The following is a 19092-nucleotide window of genomic DNA, read 5'->3' on the forward strand; positions in this document are numbered from 1 at the left end:
TATATATATATATATATATATATATATATATATATATATTTATTTATTTATTTATTATAGAAAATTAAAACACAGATATACAACATTAGTATAAAAACTAAAACCTTAAAAAAAATTAAATAAAAAAAATAAAAAATGGTCCCCAAGCCATTAAAATTTCCTTTTTAAAATAAATTTCAGGACAAGTGTAAGATAAAAAGCATTTATTCCAAAGGAAAAAAAAACAACATTATTTCATGTATCACATCCACAAGCGTCTATAGAGCTAAAAATCACAATCTAAAGTTCTGTACATAGGACTAATAAATAGGAGTCCATAGAGGAGCCTGCGTCTTTTCCTGATTGGTCGGCTCCTGATTAAATGGCTTTGCCGTAAATCAGAGACAGACTGGAGGTAGAGTTCCGCCTGTAGAACCTAACGGCCGGAGTGCTCTTCCTACACACAAAGGGAGCTGCTAGCGGATGACGGTTCTGATAGATTCTATGTAGAAAGCCGCGAGTCCCCGGAATGGCATTTCCCCGAGGAGACGTCCGCTACAAACCCGACTTCTCAGTTCTCTTCCCCTTCAGATTCCGATTCTGGAATAGAAACAATGTATCAGTTTTTCTAATTACTGTAATTAACCACTTAAGGACCGAGCCTCTTTCTGAAATTTGGTGTTTACAAGTTAAAAACAGATTTTTTGCTAGAAAATATATATAAAGTTTGGGGTTCTAACGCCCTAGAGAATAAAATGGCGGACGTTGCAATACTTTTTTGTCACACCGTATTTGCACAGCGGGCTTTACCACTTAACCCCCGGTCCAAAATGCAGCTAAAGGCCCAGGCCAGGTTTTGCGATTCGGCACTGCGCCGCTTTAACTGACAATTGCGCGGTCGTGCGACGTGGCTCCCAAACAAAATTGGCGTCCTTTTTTTCCCCACAAATAGAGCTTTCTTTTGGTGGTATTTGATCACCTCTGCGGTTTTTATTTTTTGCGCTATAAACAAAAATAGAGCGACAATTTTGAAAAAAATCAATATTTTTTACTTTTTGCTGTAATAAATATCCCCCAAAAATATATAAAAAAACTTTTTTTTTCCTCAGTTTAGGCCGATACGTATTCTTCTACCTATTTTTCGTAAAAAAAAATCGCAATAAGAGTTTATTGATTGGTTTGCGCAAAAGTTATAGCGTTTACAAAATAGGGGGTATTTTTATGGCATTTGTATTAATATATTTTTTTACTAGTAATGGCGGCGTTCAGCGATTTTTTTTCGGTACTGCGACATTATGGTGGACACTTCGGACACTTTTGACACATTTTTGGGACCATTGGCATTTTTATAGCGATCAGTGCTATAAAAATGCATTAGATTACTATAAAAATGCCACTGGCAGGGAAGGGGTTAACACTAGGGGGCGGGGAAGGGGTTAAGTATGTCCCTGGGTGTGTTCTAACTGTGGGGGGGACTGACATGGGGAAATGACTGATCGCTGTTCATACATTGTATGAACAGAAGATCAGCATTTCCCCCGCTGACAGGACCGAGAGCTGTGTGTTTACACAAACAGGTCCTCGCTCTGTAACGAGCAATCGCGGGTGCCTCCGGCGGCTAGAAGAGAGGACGTTATGCTACGTGCTCTCGCCTAGGACAGCCACCTTGCCGACGTAGAACGGCGGTGCGCGGTCGGGAAGTAGTTAAAGCTCAGCCAAGCTTTATAAATTCTGGACTTTGAATGAATGTAGAGAAGAGGGGACTGTAGATAAACAGGTACAACTTATAAAGGAGGATTTTTTTTATTCTCTGTGTATCATCTGAGGCCAGTCACTTCACTGGGTATTAGATGTGTGCAGAATGAAAACAATTGTTTCCTTTTATTTACATACATTTATTTAGTTTCATTTGTTTAATTTGTTTTCAGAATTTGTTTTGTTTATTTGAATACATTTTCATTGATATCAAATTTGGGAAGATGGTTCTATTATTTATATTCTATATATTTTTTTCTATTCTATTCAAAGTACAAATTTATTCTATTCGGAATTAAAATGTCAGAAAACTGTTATATTCTTTCTGCCATTCTATTCTTTTCTATTCAAATGTATTCTATTCTAAATTATAATTTTGGAAGATGGTTATATTCTCTTTCTTTTCCATTCCATTGTTTTTTTCTATTCTATTATTTTCTATTCAAATACGAATTTATTATATTTGAATATTACATTTGGGAAGATGGTTATTGGGGCCGATCCACAAATAAATTACGCCGGCGTATCTATTGATACGCCGCGTAATTTCAAAGTTCCCGCGTCGTATCTTTGTTTTGTATCCACAAAACAAGATACGACGGAATGAGGGATCGATCCGACAGGCGTACGTCTTAGTACGCCGTCGGATCGTAGGTGTATACGCAGGCCGCTAGGTGGCGTTTCTGTCGAATTAAGCGTTAAGTATGCAAATTAGCTAGATACGACGATCCACGAACGTACGTCCGGGCAGCGCATTTTTTTTTCTCGTTTGCGTTCGGCTTTTTCCGGCGTATAGTTAAAGCTGCTATATGGTGGCGTACTCAATGTTGAGTATGGCCGTCGTTCCCGCGTCGAAATTTAAATTTTTTACGACGTTTGCGTAAGTCGTTTGCGAATAGGGATTTGTGTAGAATGACGTCACCGTCGTAAGCGTTGGCTTGTTCCGGTTTAATTTTGAGCATGCGCACTGGGATACCCCCACGGACGGCGCATGCGCCGTTAAAAAAAATAAACGTTGTTTACGTCGGGTCACAACGTATTTTCACGCCCCCATCACATCGTTTTGAATAGCGCGCCCTTACGCCGCCAAAGATACACTACGCCGCCATAACTTACGGCGCGCATTCTTTGAGGATTCGAAAAAAAAAAAAGTCACGGCGGCGTAGTGTATCTTAGATACGCTACGCCCGGCGGAAATATGCGCCGATGTACGTGGATCTTCCCCATTATGTTTATTTAATTTTTTTATTCTAGGCAATACTAGGCAATTATTTTGTATTCTAATCTACTCTTTTCTATTGTACTTGAATTTATTTTATTATATTTTGGGAAATGGCCATATTCTTTTTTTTATATTTTATATATATATATATATATACACACATACATACATACACCGTATTTATCGGCGTATACCGCGCACTTTTTTGCCCTGAAAATCAGGGCAAAATCGTGGGTGCGCGGTATACGCTGATACCCGCGCCGAGTTTTGAATACTGCGCCGACATATACCGAGCGCAGTACACTCGGGCAGTCTCGGCTCCTTCCGCGCTCACGTCCTGGACGTACAGGACGTCAGCGCGGGTAGCCGAGCATTGCCGACAATACACGAGTGTACTGCGCTCTGTATATGTCGGCGCAGTATTCAAAACTCGGCGCGGGGAGGACGCCGCGAGGACGCCGGAGAAGGACGCCCGACCCGCCGAAGAGGACACCCGACCCGCCGAAGACGGACGCCGGACCCGCCGAAGACGGACCCGCCGAAGACGGACGCCGGACCCGCCGAAGCCGCAGAAGGACGCCGGACCCGACGAGGCCGCCGATGGACGCCGCGCAAGACACCAAAACTGGAAGTACAAAAAAAACAAAACAAAAAACTTTTTTTCCACAGGATTGGGGGCCACTTTAGGGGTGCGCGGTATACGCGGGAGTGCGTTATACCGCGATAAATACGATATATATATTCTATTCCAATTAGAATTTATTCTACTTGAAACTGGAATTTCAAAAGATGGTTATGTTTTATTTTATTTATTTAAAACAATTCAAATTTCATCCAAAATTTGATTCGTTATTTCGGATTCATTTAAATTCGGCAGTATTGTAATTCGGAAATTCAGATACATACGTATTTCTGAATAACGGAAAATTTGTCAGAATTTTAATTCGGAACGGAATGAACCGAACATGTCTATTGGGTATATGCAAGGGGTTACAACCACTTTAAATGGGCGGAGCCTTCTAGACATTCCTCTTTCTCGGAAAACACAGAAGACATGAAAAGACAGGGGCGACTTTTACATTAGCGCTTTTCATTACCTTCCTCTGCGTTTTGCAGCCACTCCACAAACTTCTTCATCTGGTCAAGAAAGATACTTTTCCCCTTGGCCAGGTGCGCCTCCTTGTACCACTTCAATATGGCTTCTTCCCCCAGAACATCGGCTGGAAGACAGGACAAGGTTCAGCGTTATGGTGCAGCTTCATACATGTAAAGTACATGCTGGGGCTGCTTTAATAAAAGGCGAAATAGACTGTGCTAGAGCTTAACCACATAAGGACCAAGCCTCTTTCTGAGATTTGTTGTTTACAAGTTAAAAACATTTTTTTTTGCTAGAAAATTACTTAGAACCCCCAAACATTATAATTTTTTCTTCTAACACCCTAGAGCAAGGGGTCTCCAAACTTTCTAAACAAAGGGTCCGATTACTGTCCTCCAGACTCTAAGGGGGCCGGACTGTGGCCATCAAGAGTACAAAATCCCCCATCATTGGTGTCATTGGACCCCATCATTGGTGTCATTGGGAGGAATTCTGCCCCATCACTGGTGTCATTGGGAGGAATTCTGCCCCATCATTGGTGTCATTGGGAAGAATTCTGCCCCATCATTGGGAGGAATTTTGCCCCATCATTGGTGTCATTGGGAAGAATTCTGCCCCGTCACTGGGAGGACTTCTGCCCCGTCACTGGAAGGACTTCTGCCCCGTCACTGGGAGGACTTCTGCCCCTTCATTGGTGTCATTGGGAGGAATTCTGCCCCATCACTGGGAGGACTTCTGCCCAGTCATTGGGAGGAATTCTGCCCCTTCATTTAAGTCATTGGGAGGAATTATGGCCCATCATTGGTGTCATTGGGAGGAATGCTGCCCCATCATTGGTGTCATTCGGAAGAATTCTGCCCCAACGCTGGGAGGAATTCTGCCCCATCACTGGGAGGACTTCTGCCCCTTCATTCAAGTCATTGGGAGGAATTATGGCCCATCATTGGTGTCATTGGGAGGAATTATGGCCCATCATTGGTGTCATTGGGAGGAATTATGGCCCATCATTGGTGTCATTGGGAGGAATTATGGCCCATCATTGGTGTCATTGGGAGGAATTATGGCCCATCATTGGTGTCATTGGGAGGAATTATGGCCCATCATTGGTGTCATTGGGAGGAATTATGGCCCATCATTGGTGTCATTGGGAGGAATTATGGCCCATCATTGGTGTCATTGGGAGGAATTATGGCCCATCATTGGTGTCATTGGGAGGAATTATGGCCCATCATTGGTGTCATCCGGAAGAATTCTGCCCCATCATTGGTGTCATTGGGAGGAATTATGGCCCATCATTGGTGTCATTGGGAGGAATTATGGCCCATCATTGGTGTCATTGGGAGGAATTATGGCCCATCATTGGTGTCATCCGGAAGAATTCTGCCCCATCATTGGTGTCATCCGGAAGAATTCTGCCCCATCATTGGTGTTGATAAGACAACAGTAAAGTTAGCCCAATTTGTTTTCATATTGTGAAAGATAATGTTCCGCCAAGTGAATTTATACCCAACATGTCACGCTTCAAAATTGCGCCCGCTCGTAGAATGGCGCCAAACTTATACCCTTAGGCCCCGTACACACGGTCGGACAAAACCGATGAGAATGGACCGAGGTTCAGTTTCATCGGACCAAACCGACCATGTGTATAGCCCATCGGTCTGTTTTCCTTCGGTCCAAAATTTTAAAACATGCTTCAAAACCGAACCGATGGACCGCTGACCGATCAGTCCAAACCGATGGTTAGTACAGAAAGCATCGGTTCAAAACCCGCGCATGCTCAGAATCAAGTCGACGCATGCTTGGAAGCATTGAACTTCGTTTTTTTTCAGCACGTCGTGTGTTTTACATCACCGCGTTCTGACCCGATCGGATTTTGAACTGATGGTGTGTACGCACATCAGACCATCAGGCCACTTCAGTGGTGAACCGATGAAAACGGTCCGTCGGACCATTCTCATCGGTTTTGTCCGACCGTGTGTACAAGGCCTTAGAAATCTCCATAAGCAAAGTTTAAAAAATTCTACAGGTTGCATGTTTTGAGTTACAGAGGAGGTCTAGGGGCTAGAATTATTGCTCTCACTCTAATGATCATGGCGATACCTCACATGTGTGGTTTGAATACCGTTTTTATATGCGGGCGCTGCTCGCTTCTGCACGCAAGTTCGTCGGGACAGGGCGTGTTTACATTTTTTTTTTTATTATTATTATTTATTTTTACCTTTTCTTTTTTATGAATGAATGAATGAATGAATGAAAACTTATATAGCGCGGCACATGCGAACTTAATCGCCTCTGGGCGCTTGTTGTTCCTGTCTCCTTTGGTATCAAAAGAGATGCGTTTTGATCTTTCTCCTAAATGCTAAGTGGTTCTCCTCCAACCGAATGCTGGTTGGTAAAGCGTTCCATAGTCTGGGACCCTGGACCACGAATCTTCTTTCTCCTTTGGATTTGTAGTTGGCTTTCGGTATCTGAAGAAGATTTTGATTGGTGGATCGCAGAACGCGATTTGGATTATGAGCTTTTATTTTTTTGCATAGATAATGGGGAGCATTCCCATAGATACATCTGTGCGTTAGACAGAGAGCTTTAAAAGCAATTCTGTCTTTAACTGGCAACCAATGAAGGGTTCTCAGTGAAGGTGAGATGGATTTCCAAGGTTTTATCCCAGTCACAAGTCTGGCGGCCGTATTTTGAACGACTTGCAGCCGAGCGATTTGGTACTTTGGGAGTCCGAGGTAAAGGGCATTTGCATAGTCCAATCTGGAGTTTACAATAGCTCCCACCACGACTGCTACCGGTATGTCTTCTTTGGGAATGAAAGGAGTAAGTCTGCGTAGTAGGCGCAGCAGATGGTGAGATCCGCTGACTACTGACCCTATTTGTGCATCCATTGTCATGTAGGAGTCGAAGATGACCCCGAGACTTTTGACTTTGGCGCTAGGGGTGATGATTTTGCCCAGAATGGGCGGGGGGGTCCAAGTTGTTGCAGGTAGTTTCATACGCTTGGCGTGAAACAGGAGAAGTTCTGTTTTCGCTCCGTGGGTGTAAGATAACTCTTTGTCATCCAGTCCTCTATCAAAGAGAGGTATGTCTCTAGATTGAGGTGATGATCCTTTTTATTGCAAATGCGGAAATATAGTTGCGTGTCATCTGCATATGAGTGATAAAGCAGTTTTTGGCTGCTGATGATTTTAAAAAGAGGACGGAGATAAATGTTGAATAGCACCGGCGACAGAGGTCTGTTCTTTTAAAAAAAATGTGTCACTTTTATTCCTATTACAAGAAATGCCTTGTAATAGAAAAAAAGAATGACAGGTCCTCTTAAATATGAGATCCAGGGTCAAAAAGACCTCACATCTCATATTTACACTAAAATTCAAAAAAAATATAAAAAAATAATAATAAAATAAATTTGTCATTTAAAAAAAAATCTAATAAAAAAATAAAAATAAAATGGCCCTTTAAGATCTATGGGCGAAAGTGATGTTTTCACGTCGCTTCCGCCCTGCGATGGTATGGAGACAGGCGGGGGGTCATCTTCTCCTCACTCGTCTCAATACCCAGCCACCAGAAGGACCCGATCGCCTCCGCCGCTGCCAAAAGCTCTGGTAAGAGGCGGAGGGCACGGGAGAGTAGCGGAAGGGGGGGCCCTCTCCCGCCGCCAATAACAGTGATCTTGCGGCGAATCTGCCGTAGAGACCACTATTATCGGAAACCAGACCACCCGCTGAAGAAGAGGATACCGGGGTTATGGTAGCTAGCTGTTACCATTATATCTATTGAGATATCCCTCTTCAAACAGCCGATGTATATCGGCGTGCGGCGGGTCCGGAAGTGGTTAATAAATGAGCTAGAGTTTCACATTGCAAAGAATACCCAATCACATGCAATAAAAATAAAAATAACACAGCATTTTTGCTTGCACATGATTGGATGATGGAAGTCAGCAGAACTTCCCCTCATCTACTAAGCTCTGCAGCAACTGCAGTTGCAAAGGGCCAGATTCACAAAGGAGATACGACGGAGTATCTCTGTTTCTATCTATGCGACTGATTCATAGAACCAGTTACGCATAGATATCCCTAAGATCCGACAGGTGTAATTGCTTTACAGTGTCGGATCTTAAGATGCAATACCGCCGCTGGGGGGAGTTTGCGTCGTAAACCAGCGTCGGGTATGCAAATTAGGAGTTACGGCGATCCACGACGGTTTATTGCGTTCGCTACGTCGCCGCTAGTCTAGTTTCCCGTCGCAAAGTTAGTTGTCGTTTTAGGTGCCCTAACTTTACACAGCCCACGTATGTGCTGTATAAAGTATGGCCGTCGTTCCCGCGTCGAAATTTAAAAATTCACGTCGTTTGCGTAAGACGTCCAGGAATACGGAAGTACGCTACGCACGTCGCCGTTCGAAAAAATGACGTCACTTCGCGCAAAGCACGGTGGGAATTTCGAAACGGAGCATGCGCAGTAGGTCCGGCGCGGGAGCGCGCCTAATTTAAATGGCACACGCCCATTTAAATTACGCGGGCTTACGCCGGAGGCCGCCAGCGTAGGTTTTCATTGCAAGTGCTTTGTGAATCAGGCACTTGCGATGAAAACTTGCGGTGGTGTAACGTATCTACGATATGTTACGCCGCCGCTAGTCTACGTGAATCTGGCCCAAAGTGCTCAGTCTATTTGCCTTTAGTAAATCAACCCCATTGAACCCCTAATGCAGAAATAAACAATAAAATAAATTAAAGGAAATGTCTTTAGATCTATTCAATCCCCTCTTGATAGGTAAAAAAAAAAAAGCATTCAGATACTGCAGGATAAAGCTTTGTTTTTTTTTTGTTTATTTTATTACCACAGCCGAGCCCATTCCAAGTGCTTGCAGCGTTCCTGCATGTGAGTGGGCAGGCAGGTTGGCATCATTTATGTATTGCTGGACCAAAAGGCTCTCTGACAATGTTATCTTACATACCAGCAATAAATACAATTTGACAATCTGTGTGCGACTTTTATAGCTTAACCCATTCACTGCAAGACCAATTTTCTATTTTTCACACACATATGGATTTGCACATTTTTTGCGTGTTACAGTGGTATCAAGCCCAAAACCAAAAATGTATTATATTGCAGATTACCATTCATTAGATGTGATGGCTGCATTAGTTTCTTTTTTTGGGGGGGGGGGGCTTTTTCCCCATAATGTATTCTGCTACATTTTTGGGAGAAAATAACCCAAATCGGTGTATACTGTATTTAGTCTGTAGGAAAGTTATAGAGTCCACAAACTATGGTATCTCTGAAAATCGATCAATCCTGATGTACTGATAGCCTCTAGGGTTGAGCGAACCCGAACTGTAAAGGAATTGGAAAAAGTTCGGGTTCGGGTTCGGAGTTCGGGTATGTTTTGGCGCGCTGCACGGCAGCCAATCACCATTCGTTTTACTACTGTGACTGGGAAATGATCACAGTCATGCCTACTTATGGCATGGCTGTGATTGGCCAGTGCAGCATGTGACCCAGCATGTGACCAGCCTCTATATTAGATAGAGGCACACAGCACAGATCGTCACTCTGCTTCAGTTATGATAGGGAAAGGCTGCTGCTGCTGCAGCAGCTTCTTAGGGACAGTGTCAGTGAGGTTTATCCGGCTTCATACATCTAAACAAGCATTCTTTATTCATTGAACTCTGCTCTAGTTATGATAGGGAAAGGCTGCTGACTGATTCTTAGGGACAGTGTCAGTGAGGTTTATCCGGCTTCATACATCTAAACAAGCATTCTTTATTCATTGAACTCTGCTCTAGTTATGATAGGGAAAGGCTGCTGACTGATTCTTAGGGACAGTGTCAGTGAGGTTTAAACCTGCTTCAGAAATCTAACCAAGCACTATTTATTTCTTTGACATCATTATCATCTTATGGTTTAGGGCAGGCATGTCCAAAGTCCGGCCCGGGGGCCAAATGCGGCCCCCCTGTTGATTTAAAATGGCCCCCCTGGGGATTTGGATATATATATTGTTTGTGGCCCCCAGGGGGCGCTGCCTTGTAGGGGACAGGACGAGCGCCGTCAGATTACATGAAGAGAATCTCCTGTTTACTCAGCAGCATCTCTATTGGAAGTCCCGTCTCCTAGGATGCCATTGGACAACTGTTCTGTCTATCATTAAAGAGGCCACAGGGTAAACAAGAGATTCTACTGTTTGTAATCTGTCGGCACTCGTCCCGCCCCCCTCCCTCTGCGGCTGCAGATGGGCATCATTCAGGCTGCATTCATGACACATGTGAGGCTGCATTCATGGCACATGTGAGGCTGCATTCATGGCACATGTGAGGCTGCATTCATGGCACATGTGAGGCTGCATTGGTTGCAATGGTGAGGTTGCAATGGTAAGGCTGCATTCATGGCAATGGTAAGGCTGCATTCATGGCAATGGTGAGGATGCATTCATGGCAATGGTAAGCCTGTGCGTGTTATACGCCAATAAATACGGTATATCCAAATAACACGCCCAAGCTCATCCTTAGTCCTAAGCAGAGCTCTGGAATTCGTTGGGGCCACAAAAGAAACATTTACAGTATATCCAAATAACACGCCCAAGCTCATCTCTTCACCACACACAGCCACAAAGGCAAGAGATATCTTGTTGGGCAGTGTATTAGTGCTCAGACAAACACACTTGGACCGAATTTTAATTGTTCAAAGAATGTCAGACAAAATAGTTGGCCCTCACGCATGTTCACTTAATCAAGTCTGGCCCCCTTTGAAAAAAGTTTGGACACCCCTGGTTTAGGGCAAGACCCTAAATTTGAGAAATATATAGGTGAATCTCTGCCCATTTCACCAGCACCCCACCAGTACCTTGTTTAGGGCTGGCTTCCTGCTTATTGCTATAGATGCAACCCTAGATCTTTCTCACTCGTTTGGGGTTTACCCCAATTTAAAAAATACATATATTAAAAACCAAAAACTGCTGTGTTGGCTACCTCCTCCCTCTAATACATATGGACCTCATCCTCCTAGGTCAAAATGATTTTATTTTTTTTATGTTTTATTTTATGTTATTTTGAGTTATTTCCCTATCCACATTTATTTTAAGAGTACTTGCCATGCTGTTCCCGACATTTTGCAAAATTATTTTTTTTTTATGCCATTTTGAGTTATTTCCCTATCCACATTTATTTTCAGAGTACTTGCCATGCTCTTCCCGACATTTTGCTGCCATTTGCAGCCCTCCAGCCCTTTCCCTTAGTTTTTTAGAGACATTTTTGTAGTCAAAAGTCCGGGTCCCCATTGACTTCAATGGGGTTCGGGTTTCGAGTCAAAGTCCGGGTTCGGTCCCAAATTTTTTTTTCAAAGTCCGGGTTCGGGTCCGAACCCGAACATCCAGGTGTCCGCTCAACTCTAATAGCCTCTCATTCCTTGAGACCTGAAAAACACCAGGACAATACAGATATCCCCCAAATGACCCCTTTTTAGAAAGTAGACAGTCCAAGGAATTTAGTAGGAGGCATAGCAAGTTTTTTAACCACTTCCCGACCTCCTCATGTACATATACGTCAGCAGAATGGCACGGACAGGCACATGTACTTACATGTACGTCCTCTGCTAGACGTGGGTGGGGGGTCCGATCGGAACCCCCCCCCCCGTACATGCGGAGGTCGGGTCCGCTCGGGGAGCGATCCGGGACGACGGCGCGGCTATTTGTTTATAGCCGCTCCGTCGCGATCGCTCCCCGGAGCTGAAGAACGGGGAGAGCCGTATGTAAACACGGCTTCCCCGTGCTTCACTGTGTCGGCGCATCGATCGCGTCATTCCCTTTATAGGGAAGACACGATCGATGACGTCATTCCTACAGCCACACCCCCCTACACTAGTAAACACACACAAAGTAAACCCTAACTCCTACAGCGCCCCCTGTGGTTAACTCCCAAACTGCAAACTGTCATTTTTTACAATAAAGAATGCAATTTAAATGCATTTTTTGCTGTGAAAATGACAATTGTCCCAAAAATGTGTCAAAATTGTCCGAAGTGTCCGCCATAATGTCGCAGTCACGAAAAAAATCGCTGATCGCCGCCATTAGTAGTAAAAAAAATAAAAAAAAAAAAAATAAAAAAAAAACTATCCCCTATTTTGTAAACGCTATAAATTTTGCGCAAACCAACCGATAAACGATTATTGCGATTTTTTTTACCAAAAATAGGTAGAAGAATACGTATCGGCCTAAACTGAGGAAAAAAAAATTTTTTAGATATGTTTTTGGGGGATATTTATTACAGCAAAAAGTAAAAAATATTGCATTTTTTTCAAAATTGTCGCTCTATTTTTGTTTATAGCGCAAAAAATAAAAACAGCAGAGGTGATCAAATACCACCAAAAGAAAGTTCTATTTGTGGGGGAAAAAGGACGCCAATTTTGTTTGGGAGCCACGTCGCACGACCGCGCAATTGTCTGTTAAAGCGACGCAGTCCCGAACTGTAAAAACCCCTTGGGTCTTTAGGCAGCAATATGGTCCGGGGCTTAAGTGGTTAAAGTTGCAATTTTGTCACAATATTTTGGGGAAGATTTGTTAAAAAAAAACAAAAACAAAAAAAAACAGAAGGTTTTTTGTTTTGTTTTTAAACTGTCACCAGTGCAGTACAGTGTCATCATAACTGGTGTGGCGGTGATTAGGGACACTGACTGGTGAAAGTTATCATTTATACCAGGTATTTTAGGTATAAATCAACCATTTTTACTGAATTAAACTGTTTGATTCAGTGTTACATATAGTTACATAGTTAGTCAGGTTGAAAAAAAAAAAAGACACAAGTCCATCCAGTTCAACCATAAAAAAATATCGTACAATCCCATATACCCAATTCTACACCCACAGTTGATCCAGTGTGTTTTGCTGTGATTGACCACAGCCAATCACACTGTACAGATGGGCTGTGATTGGCCCTGTCTTTACCATGTGATTACATTGACCAATCACAGCTAGCAACACAATTTTACACAATGGATGGTATGAAAGGGAGCCATACATTGTTTACAATTGTCATGTGATCTGCTTTGGTCACAGCAATCACATGGTACCAGCAGCGGGCCGGTACACAGATCAGCCATTGGCTGTATCTGGCGGACACAGCCGGTGATAGATCGCACTGGACTCATAGGACGTCCACCCCCGAGTGACAAGAGTCCTGCCCAGGCATCATTTTGCAGGCCGGGTGGGAAGTGCAGGCCCGGATTTCCCACAAGGCCACTGAGGCCAGGCCCTGGGGCGGCAGGGCGCCATGGGGTGGCAGTGGCATGGAGTCCCCCGACGCCCGGAACATACAGTTAAGGGCGGTAAGTTATGGGGGAATCCGCTCGCTCGTTAACAAGTGATTGCGGCGATGTCGCCAAAATCACTTGTAAAATGTGTGCTCCCGTCCGTCCTCCCCTCTCCCCCCACCCCACATACGTCTCTTTGCTGGCTCTGTCTCCGGGACTCCGTCCTCCCCCCGGCCACCAAGTCTGTCTTCTGTCCCTGCTGCCGATGTACACAGAGAGAGGGGAGAGCTGTGCTGCGATCGGGACCCCCCCCCCCGTACATGCGGAGGTCGGGTCCGCTCGGGGAGCGATCCGGGACGACGGCGCGGCTATTTGTTTATAGCCGCTCCGTCGCGATCGCTCCCCGGAGCTGAAGAACGGGGAGAGCCGTATGTAAACACGGCTTCACTATGGCGGCGCATCGATCGCGTCATTCCCTTTATAGGGAAGACACGATCGATGACGTCATTCCTACAGCCACACCCCCCTACACTAGTAAACACACACAAAGTAAACCCTAACTCCTACAGCGCCCCCTGTGGTTAACTCCCAAACTGCAAACTGTCATTTTTTACAATAAAGAATGCAATTTAAATGCATTTTTTGCTGTGAAAATGACAATTGTCCCAAAAATGTGTCAAAATTGTCCGAAGTGTCCGCCATAATGTCGCAGTCACGAAAAAAATCGCTGATCGCCGCCATTAGTAGTAAAAAAAATAAAAAAAATAAAAATAAAAAAAAAACTATCCCCTATTTTGTAAACGCTATAAATTTTGCGCAAACCAACCGATAAACGATTATTGCGATTTTTTTTACCAAAAATAGGTAGAAGAATACGTATCGGCCTAAACTGAGGAAAAAAAAATTTTTTAGATATGTTTTTGGGGGATATTTATTACAGCAAAAAGTAAAAAATATTGCATTTTTTTCAAAATTGTCGCTCTATTTTTGTTTATAGCGCAAAAAATAAAAACAGCAGAGGTGATCAAATACCACCAAAAGAAAGTTCTATTTGTGGGGGAAAAAGGACGCCAATTTTGTTTGGGAGCCACGTCGCACGACCGCGCAATTGTCTGTTAAAGCGACGCAGTCCCGAACTGTAAAAACCCCTTGGGTCTTTAGGCAGCAATATGGTCCGGGGCTTAAGTGGTTAAAGTTGCAATTTTGTCACAATATTTTGGGGAAGATTTGTTAAAAAAAAACAAAAACAAAAAAAAACAGAAGGTTTTTTGTTTTGTTTTTAAACTGTCACCAGTGCAGTACAGTGTCATCATAACTGGTGTGGCGGTGATTAGGGACACTGACTGGTGAAAGTTATCATTTATACCAGGTATTTTAGGTATAAATCAACCATTTTTACTGAATTAAACTGTTTGATTCAGTGTTACATATAGTTACATAGTTAGTCAGGTTGAAAAAAAAAAAAGACACAAGTCCATCCAGTTCAACCATAAAAAAATATCGTACAATCCCATATACCCAATTCTACACCCACAGTTGATCCAGTGTGTTTTGCTGTGATTGACCACAGCCAATCACACTGTACAGATGGGCTGTGATTGGCCCTGTCTTTACCATGTGATTACATATACCAATCACAGCTAGCAACACAATTTTACACAATGGATGGTATGAAAGGGAGCCATACATTGTTTACAATTGTCATGTGATCTGCTTTGGTCACAGCAATCACATGGTACCAGCAGCGGGCCGGTACACAGATCAGCCATTGGCTGTATCTGGCGGACACAGCCGGTGATAGATCGCACTGGACTCATAGGACGTCCACCCCCGAGTGACAAGAGTCCTGCCCAGGCATCATTTTGCAGGCCGGGTGGGAAGTGCAGGCCCGGATTTCCCACAAGGCCACTGAGGCCAGGCCCTGGGGCGGCAGGGAGCCATGGGGTGGCAGTGGCATGGAGTCCCCCGACGCCCGGAACATACAGTTAAGGGCGGTAAGTTATGGGGGAATCCGCTCGCTCGTTAACAAGTGATTGCGGCGATGTCGCCAAAATAACTTGTAAAATGTGTGCTCCCGTCCGTCCTCCCCTCTCCCCCCACCCCACATACCTCTCTTTGCTGGCTCTGTTTTCGGGACTCCGTCCTCCCCCCGGCTACCGAGTCTGTCTTCTGTCCCTGCTGCCGATGTACACAGTGAGAGGGGAGAGCTGTGCTCTTCCCATCTCAGCTGTGACAGGAGTTCTAGCACAGTGCTAGGACTCCTGTTTTGGAGGTGACAGGGTCAATAAAGAGAACAGGTCACCTCCAATTGCTATCACACAGGGAATTGTTTTCTCCTGTGTGATAGCAAAAAAGTTAAGTGAAAAAAATTGATAAAAAATAAATAAATAATAAGAAATAATAATTAAATTAATAAAATAAAAATGTAAAGAATAAGAGAAATAATAAGGAAAATAATAAGAAAATTATACAAAAATGTAAAAAAAGTAAGCGACAAGCTACAAAAAAAAAAGTGATAAAAAAGTAAAAAAAATAAAAAAAAATTGAACTAACCGTGCCGCCCATTCTCCGTTGATTTGGGGGGGGGGGTTCGGTTGGCAGGGAGGGGGTGCATTGCGGAACCTGGCCTTGGGGCGGCAGGGAGAGCAAATCCGGCCCTGGGGAAGTGGTTAATGAATGCAAAGCATTCCCTGATTGGACAAGGTGCAGTCATGACCTCCACCTCCTCTAATCAGAGAACAAATGGCACTTGTGCCAAGCGAGCGACCTCCCGATTTCACAATGCAGCTGGACAGCCGCTTTGAAGAGGACCCGGAAGTTAGTGGAGAGTAGGGGGACCTATACAGAGATTTCCAGCTTACTCTGGGATTCCACAGGTATGGAAAATACATACTTACATTGATTCAAGCTGAACCAATGAACCTACGCAAAACTATCCATACTTGGAATGCATCTTTAAGGAATACAGAGCTGCATTAGTTTGTGTGTTCCATATCTATCTGCCCGGAGTTCTGCTTTAAATTCTCCGCTGAGAGAAATGTTAGTGGAGGTGATAGAAGTTTAATATTTAAAACAAAGCAGCCGACTACCTTTGTAAAAGAGAACAACAATCTTCTGAAAGGCTTTCATGAAGTGGATGTTGTCATAGCAGTATTCCTGGACCTTCTGAAGAAGCACGAGCTCTGACTGGCCTTGTGTGCTGAAAACGGCCAGCAGGGGTGCGTATTGCTGCAAGACAAGAAGTTATGTGAGCATCTATCCCATAATACACCCAGGCTGCTGGTCCTGTTCCTGGATTATACAAGAAAAACCTGCATACAAAATGGAGAAAGTTCAGTTTGGTCCGATATCACAAAAGAAGGCATAAAAATAAAAGTACAAAAACATTCTCTGACCACCTCCTGCTGCATGTCTTCACTCTCTGACCATCCCCTACACACATACCTCCCAACTCTGAGATGGGAATGAGGGACACCTATCAGCAAAAGTATGTAGGCATAGGACACACCCCTTGCCATGCCCCCTTAAAGGAGAATTGTACAAAAAAATAAGATTGGTTAAACCCACAAGTGCTTTTTTTTTACCAGTAACGTTTCTTTATATTGGCTTTTGGAATTTACAAATGCAGAAATTTAGAAATCATATGAAAGTTTAGTGCTGGGAAACACTTTTTGATAGATAAAAAGTGCATTTTATATACATCTATAGCGATCAGACCAAAATGAGGGACAAATGAGGAGAATGAGGGACAGAGGGACATTGCTCCAAATCAGGGACAGTCCCTCGAAATCAGGGACAGTTGGGAGGTATGCCTACACAGCATGCCCTTAGTCTCCAACCACCCCCTACAGAATGCCCTTAGTCTCCAACCATCCCCTACAGAATGCCCTTAGTCTCCAACCATCCCCTACAGCATGCCCTTAGTCTCCGACCATCCCCTACAGCATGCCCTTAGTCTCCGACCATCCCCTACAGCATGCCCTTAGTCTCCGACCATCCCCTACAGCATGCCCTTAGTCTCCGACCATCCCCTACAGCATGCCCTTAGTCTCCGACCATCCCCTACAGCATGCCCTTAGTCTCCGACCATCCCCTACAGCAGGGGTAGGCAACCTCGGCACAGTTGCACATCTTGCAATGTCTCATGGGACTTGTAGTTTCACCACAGCTAGAGGGCTGAGGCTGCCTACCCCTGCCCTACAGCATGCCCTTAATCTCGGACCATCCCCTACAGCAGGGGTGCCCAACCAGTGGCCCCCGGGGGCCACATGTGGCCCGCGACCTCCTGCTCTGGGACGGCTGGTTGGCAAGCCCAGATTGCAGGTTGCGGACCTGCCAGCCGAGAGCATCAGTGTTGGGAATGAAGTTGGCAGTAGAGGAAGCAAGCAGCTTTTCAGAAAGTGCACCACACCTGCAGGATATAATAGATGTCTATGGCAAAGTGCAGCTAACCGCCAGGAAAAACCTCAGTTACACTGCGCCGCACTCACATTGTGGAAAGACCACAGACCATCAGTGTAAACGCAGCCTGAGGCCTCGTACACACGACAGAGAAACTCGACGTGCTTGGCACGTCGAGTTCCTTGTCGAGTTTTGGGATGAAGCCGCCGAGGAGCTCGGCGCGCCGCCTTCTCCCATAGAACAACGAGAAAATAGAGAACATGTTCTCTATTTTCTCGACGAGCTCCTCGGCGGCTCCATCGAGCCAAAAGTGTACACACGACAGAGATTCTCGGCAGAATCCGGGTTTTGACCGAGTTTCTCGGTGAATTCTGCCGAGAAACTCTGTCGTGTGTACGAGGCCTTAGGCCCCTTTCACACGATCGGTCCAACCCAATCAGACCCTCCATTCACCTCTATGGAGCGGCACATGTAAACAGACTTTTGTCCATTTACACCCGCCTACCTCCAATCCGATCTGTTAAAAAAAAAAAAAGAAAAACAGGAGGTGGATCCCTTCCCTTCCATCTGATTGAATCAGAGGGCCCATAGGAGTAGATTGGGCTGTGTCCGTTTTGCATATGCAGACTGGACACAGACCTGTCATCTGCCCACTCCGTTCATTGTGGCCCACAACTGGGTACTAAGTCACTCGGCCTTCAAAAGGTTGGGCACCACTGCCCTACAGCATGCCCTTTAATCTCAGGCCAACTCCAATTACATGTCAGCAGTCTCTGACAGCTTGCTGTTGCTTCACAATCACTGAATACTATGGGGGTTATTTACAAAAGGCGAATCAACTTTGCACTACAAGTGCAAAGTGCACCTGAAATTGTACTTGAAATTGCACTTGGAAGTGCAGTCGCTGTAGATCCGAGGGGGACATGCAAGGAAGATAAAAAACAGCATTTTAGCTTACAAATAAATGGATAATAAAATCAGCAGAGCTTCCACTCATTTCAGATCTTCCCCTCAGATTTACATCGACTGCACTTGTAGTGCAAAGTGGATTTGCCTTTCGTACATAACCCCCATTGTGTCGCACTTTTGGTGATGTCAGGGCAGCACTTGAGGCTGCCCCAAAAGCAAGAAAGGTTACAACTAGTAGCAAATGTCATATGGAAGCCATATGAATTAAAGCTGACCGTGGTATGCACCCCTGCCAGAGTTATACAGTTTTCCATAAGCCCCATAACCATGAAATATTTCTATGTTAATGATATTGACTGTGTGGAGAACGTAAGTGCCTCCACTTACCTTTCTGATGGCCCATTTGTTGAAGTGATGCGGCTTTAACAGCCACTGTGGGAAACTGATCGGTTGGTAACCCCCTGGCAAAAGCACTTTGTCCC

General features: G+C 44.4%; 1 protein-coding gene across 2 annotated transcripts in view; it reads right to left on the bottom strand.

Moving 5' to 3' along the window:
* Positions 1-188: 188 nt before the first annotated feature.
* The window catches only part of BZW2 (basic leucine zipper and W2 domains 2), a 110622-nt gene continuing 91718 nt past the window's right edge, over positions 189-19092 (bottom strand). For both annotated transcript variants that reach the window (XM_040352245.1, XM_040352246.1), the window contains exons 10-12: positions 16390-16528; positions 4054-4176; positions 189-579 (exon numbers count right to left, since the gene is read on the bottom strand). In XM_040352245.1, coding sequence (XP_040208179.1) covers positions 551-579; positions 4054-4176; positions 16390-16528 — 291 coding nt within the window. In that variant the 3' untranslated portion in view covers positions 189-550. The remainder of the gene's footprint in view (positions 580-4053; positions 4177-16389; positions 16529-19092) is intronic.

This window comes from Rana temporaria, chromosome 5, assembly GCF_905171775.1.
Source record: "Rana temporaria chromosome 5, aRanTem1.1, whole genome shotgun sequence".
Lineage (NCBI taxonomy): Eukaryota > Metazoa > Chordata > Amphibia > Anura > Ranidae > Rana > Rana temporaria.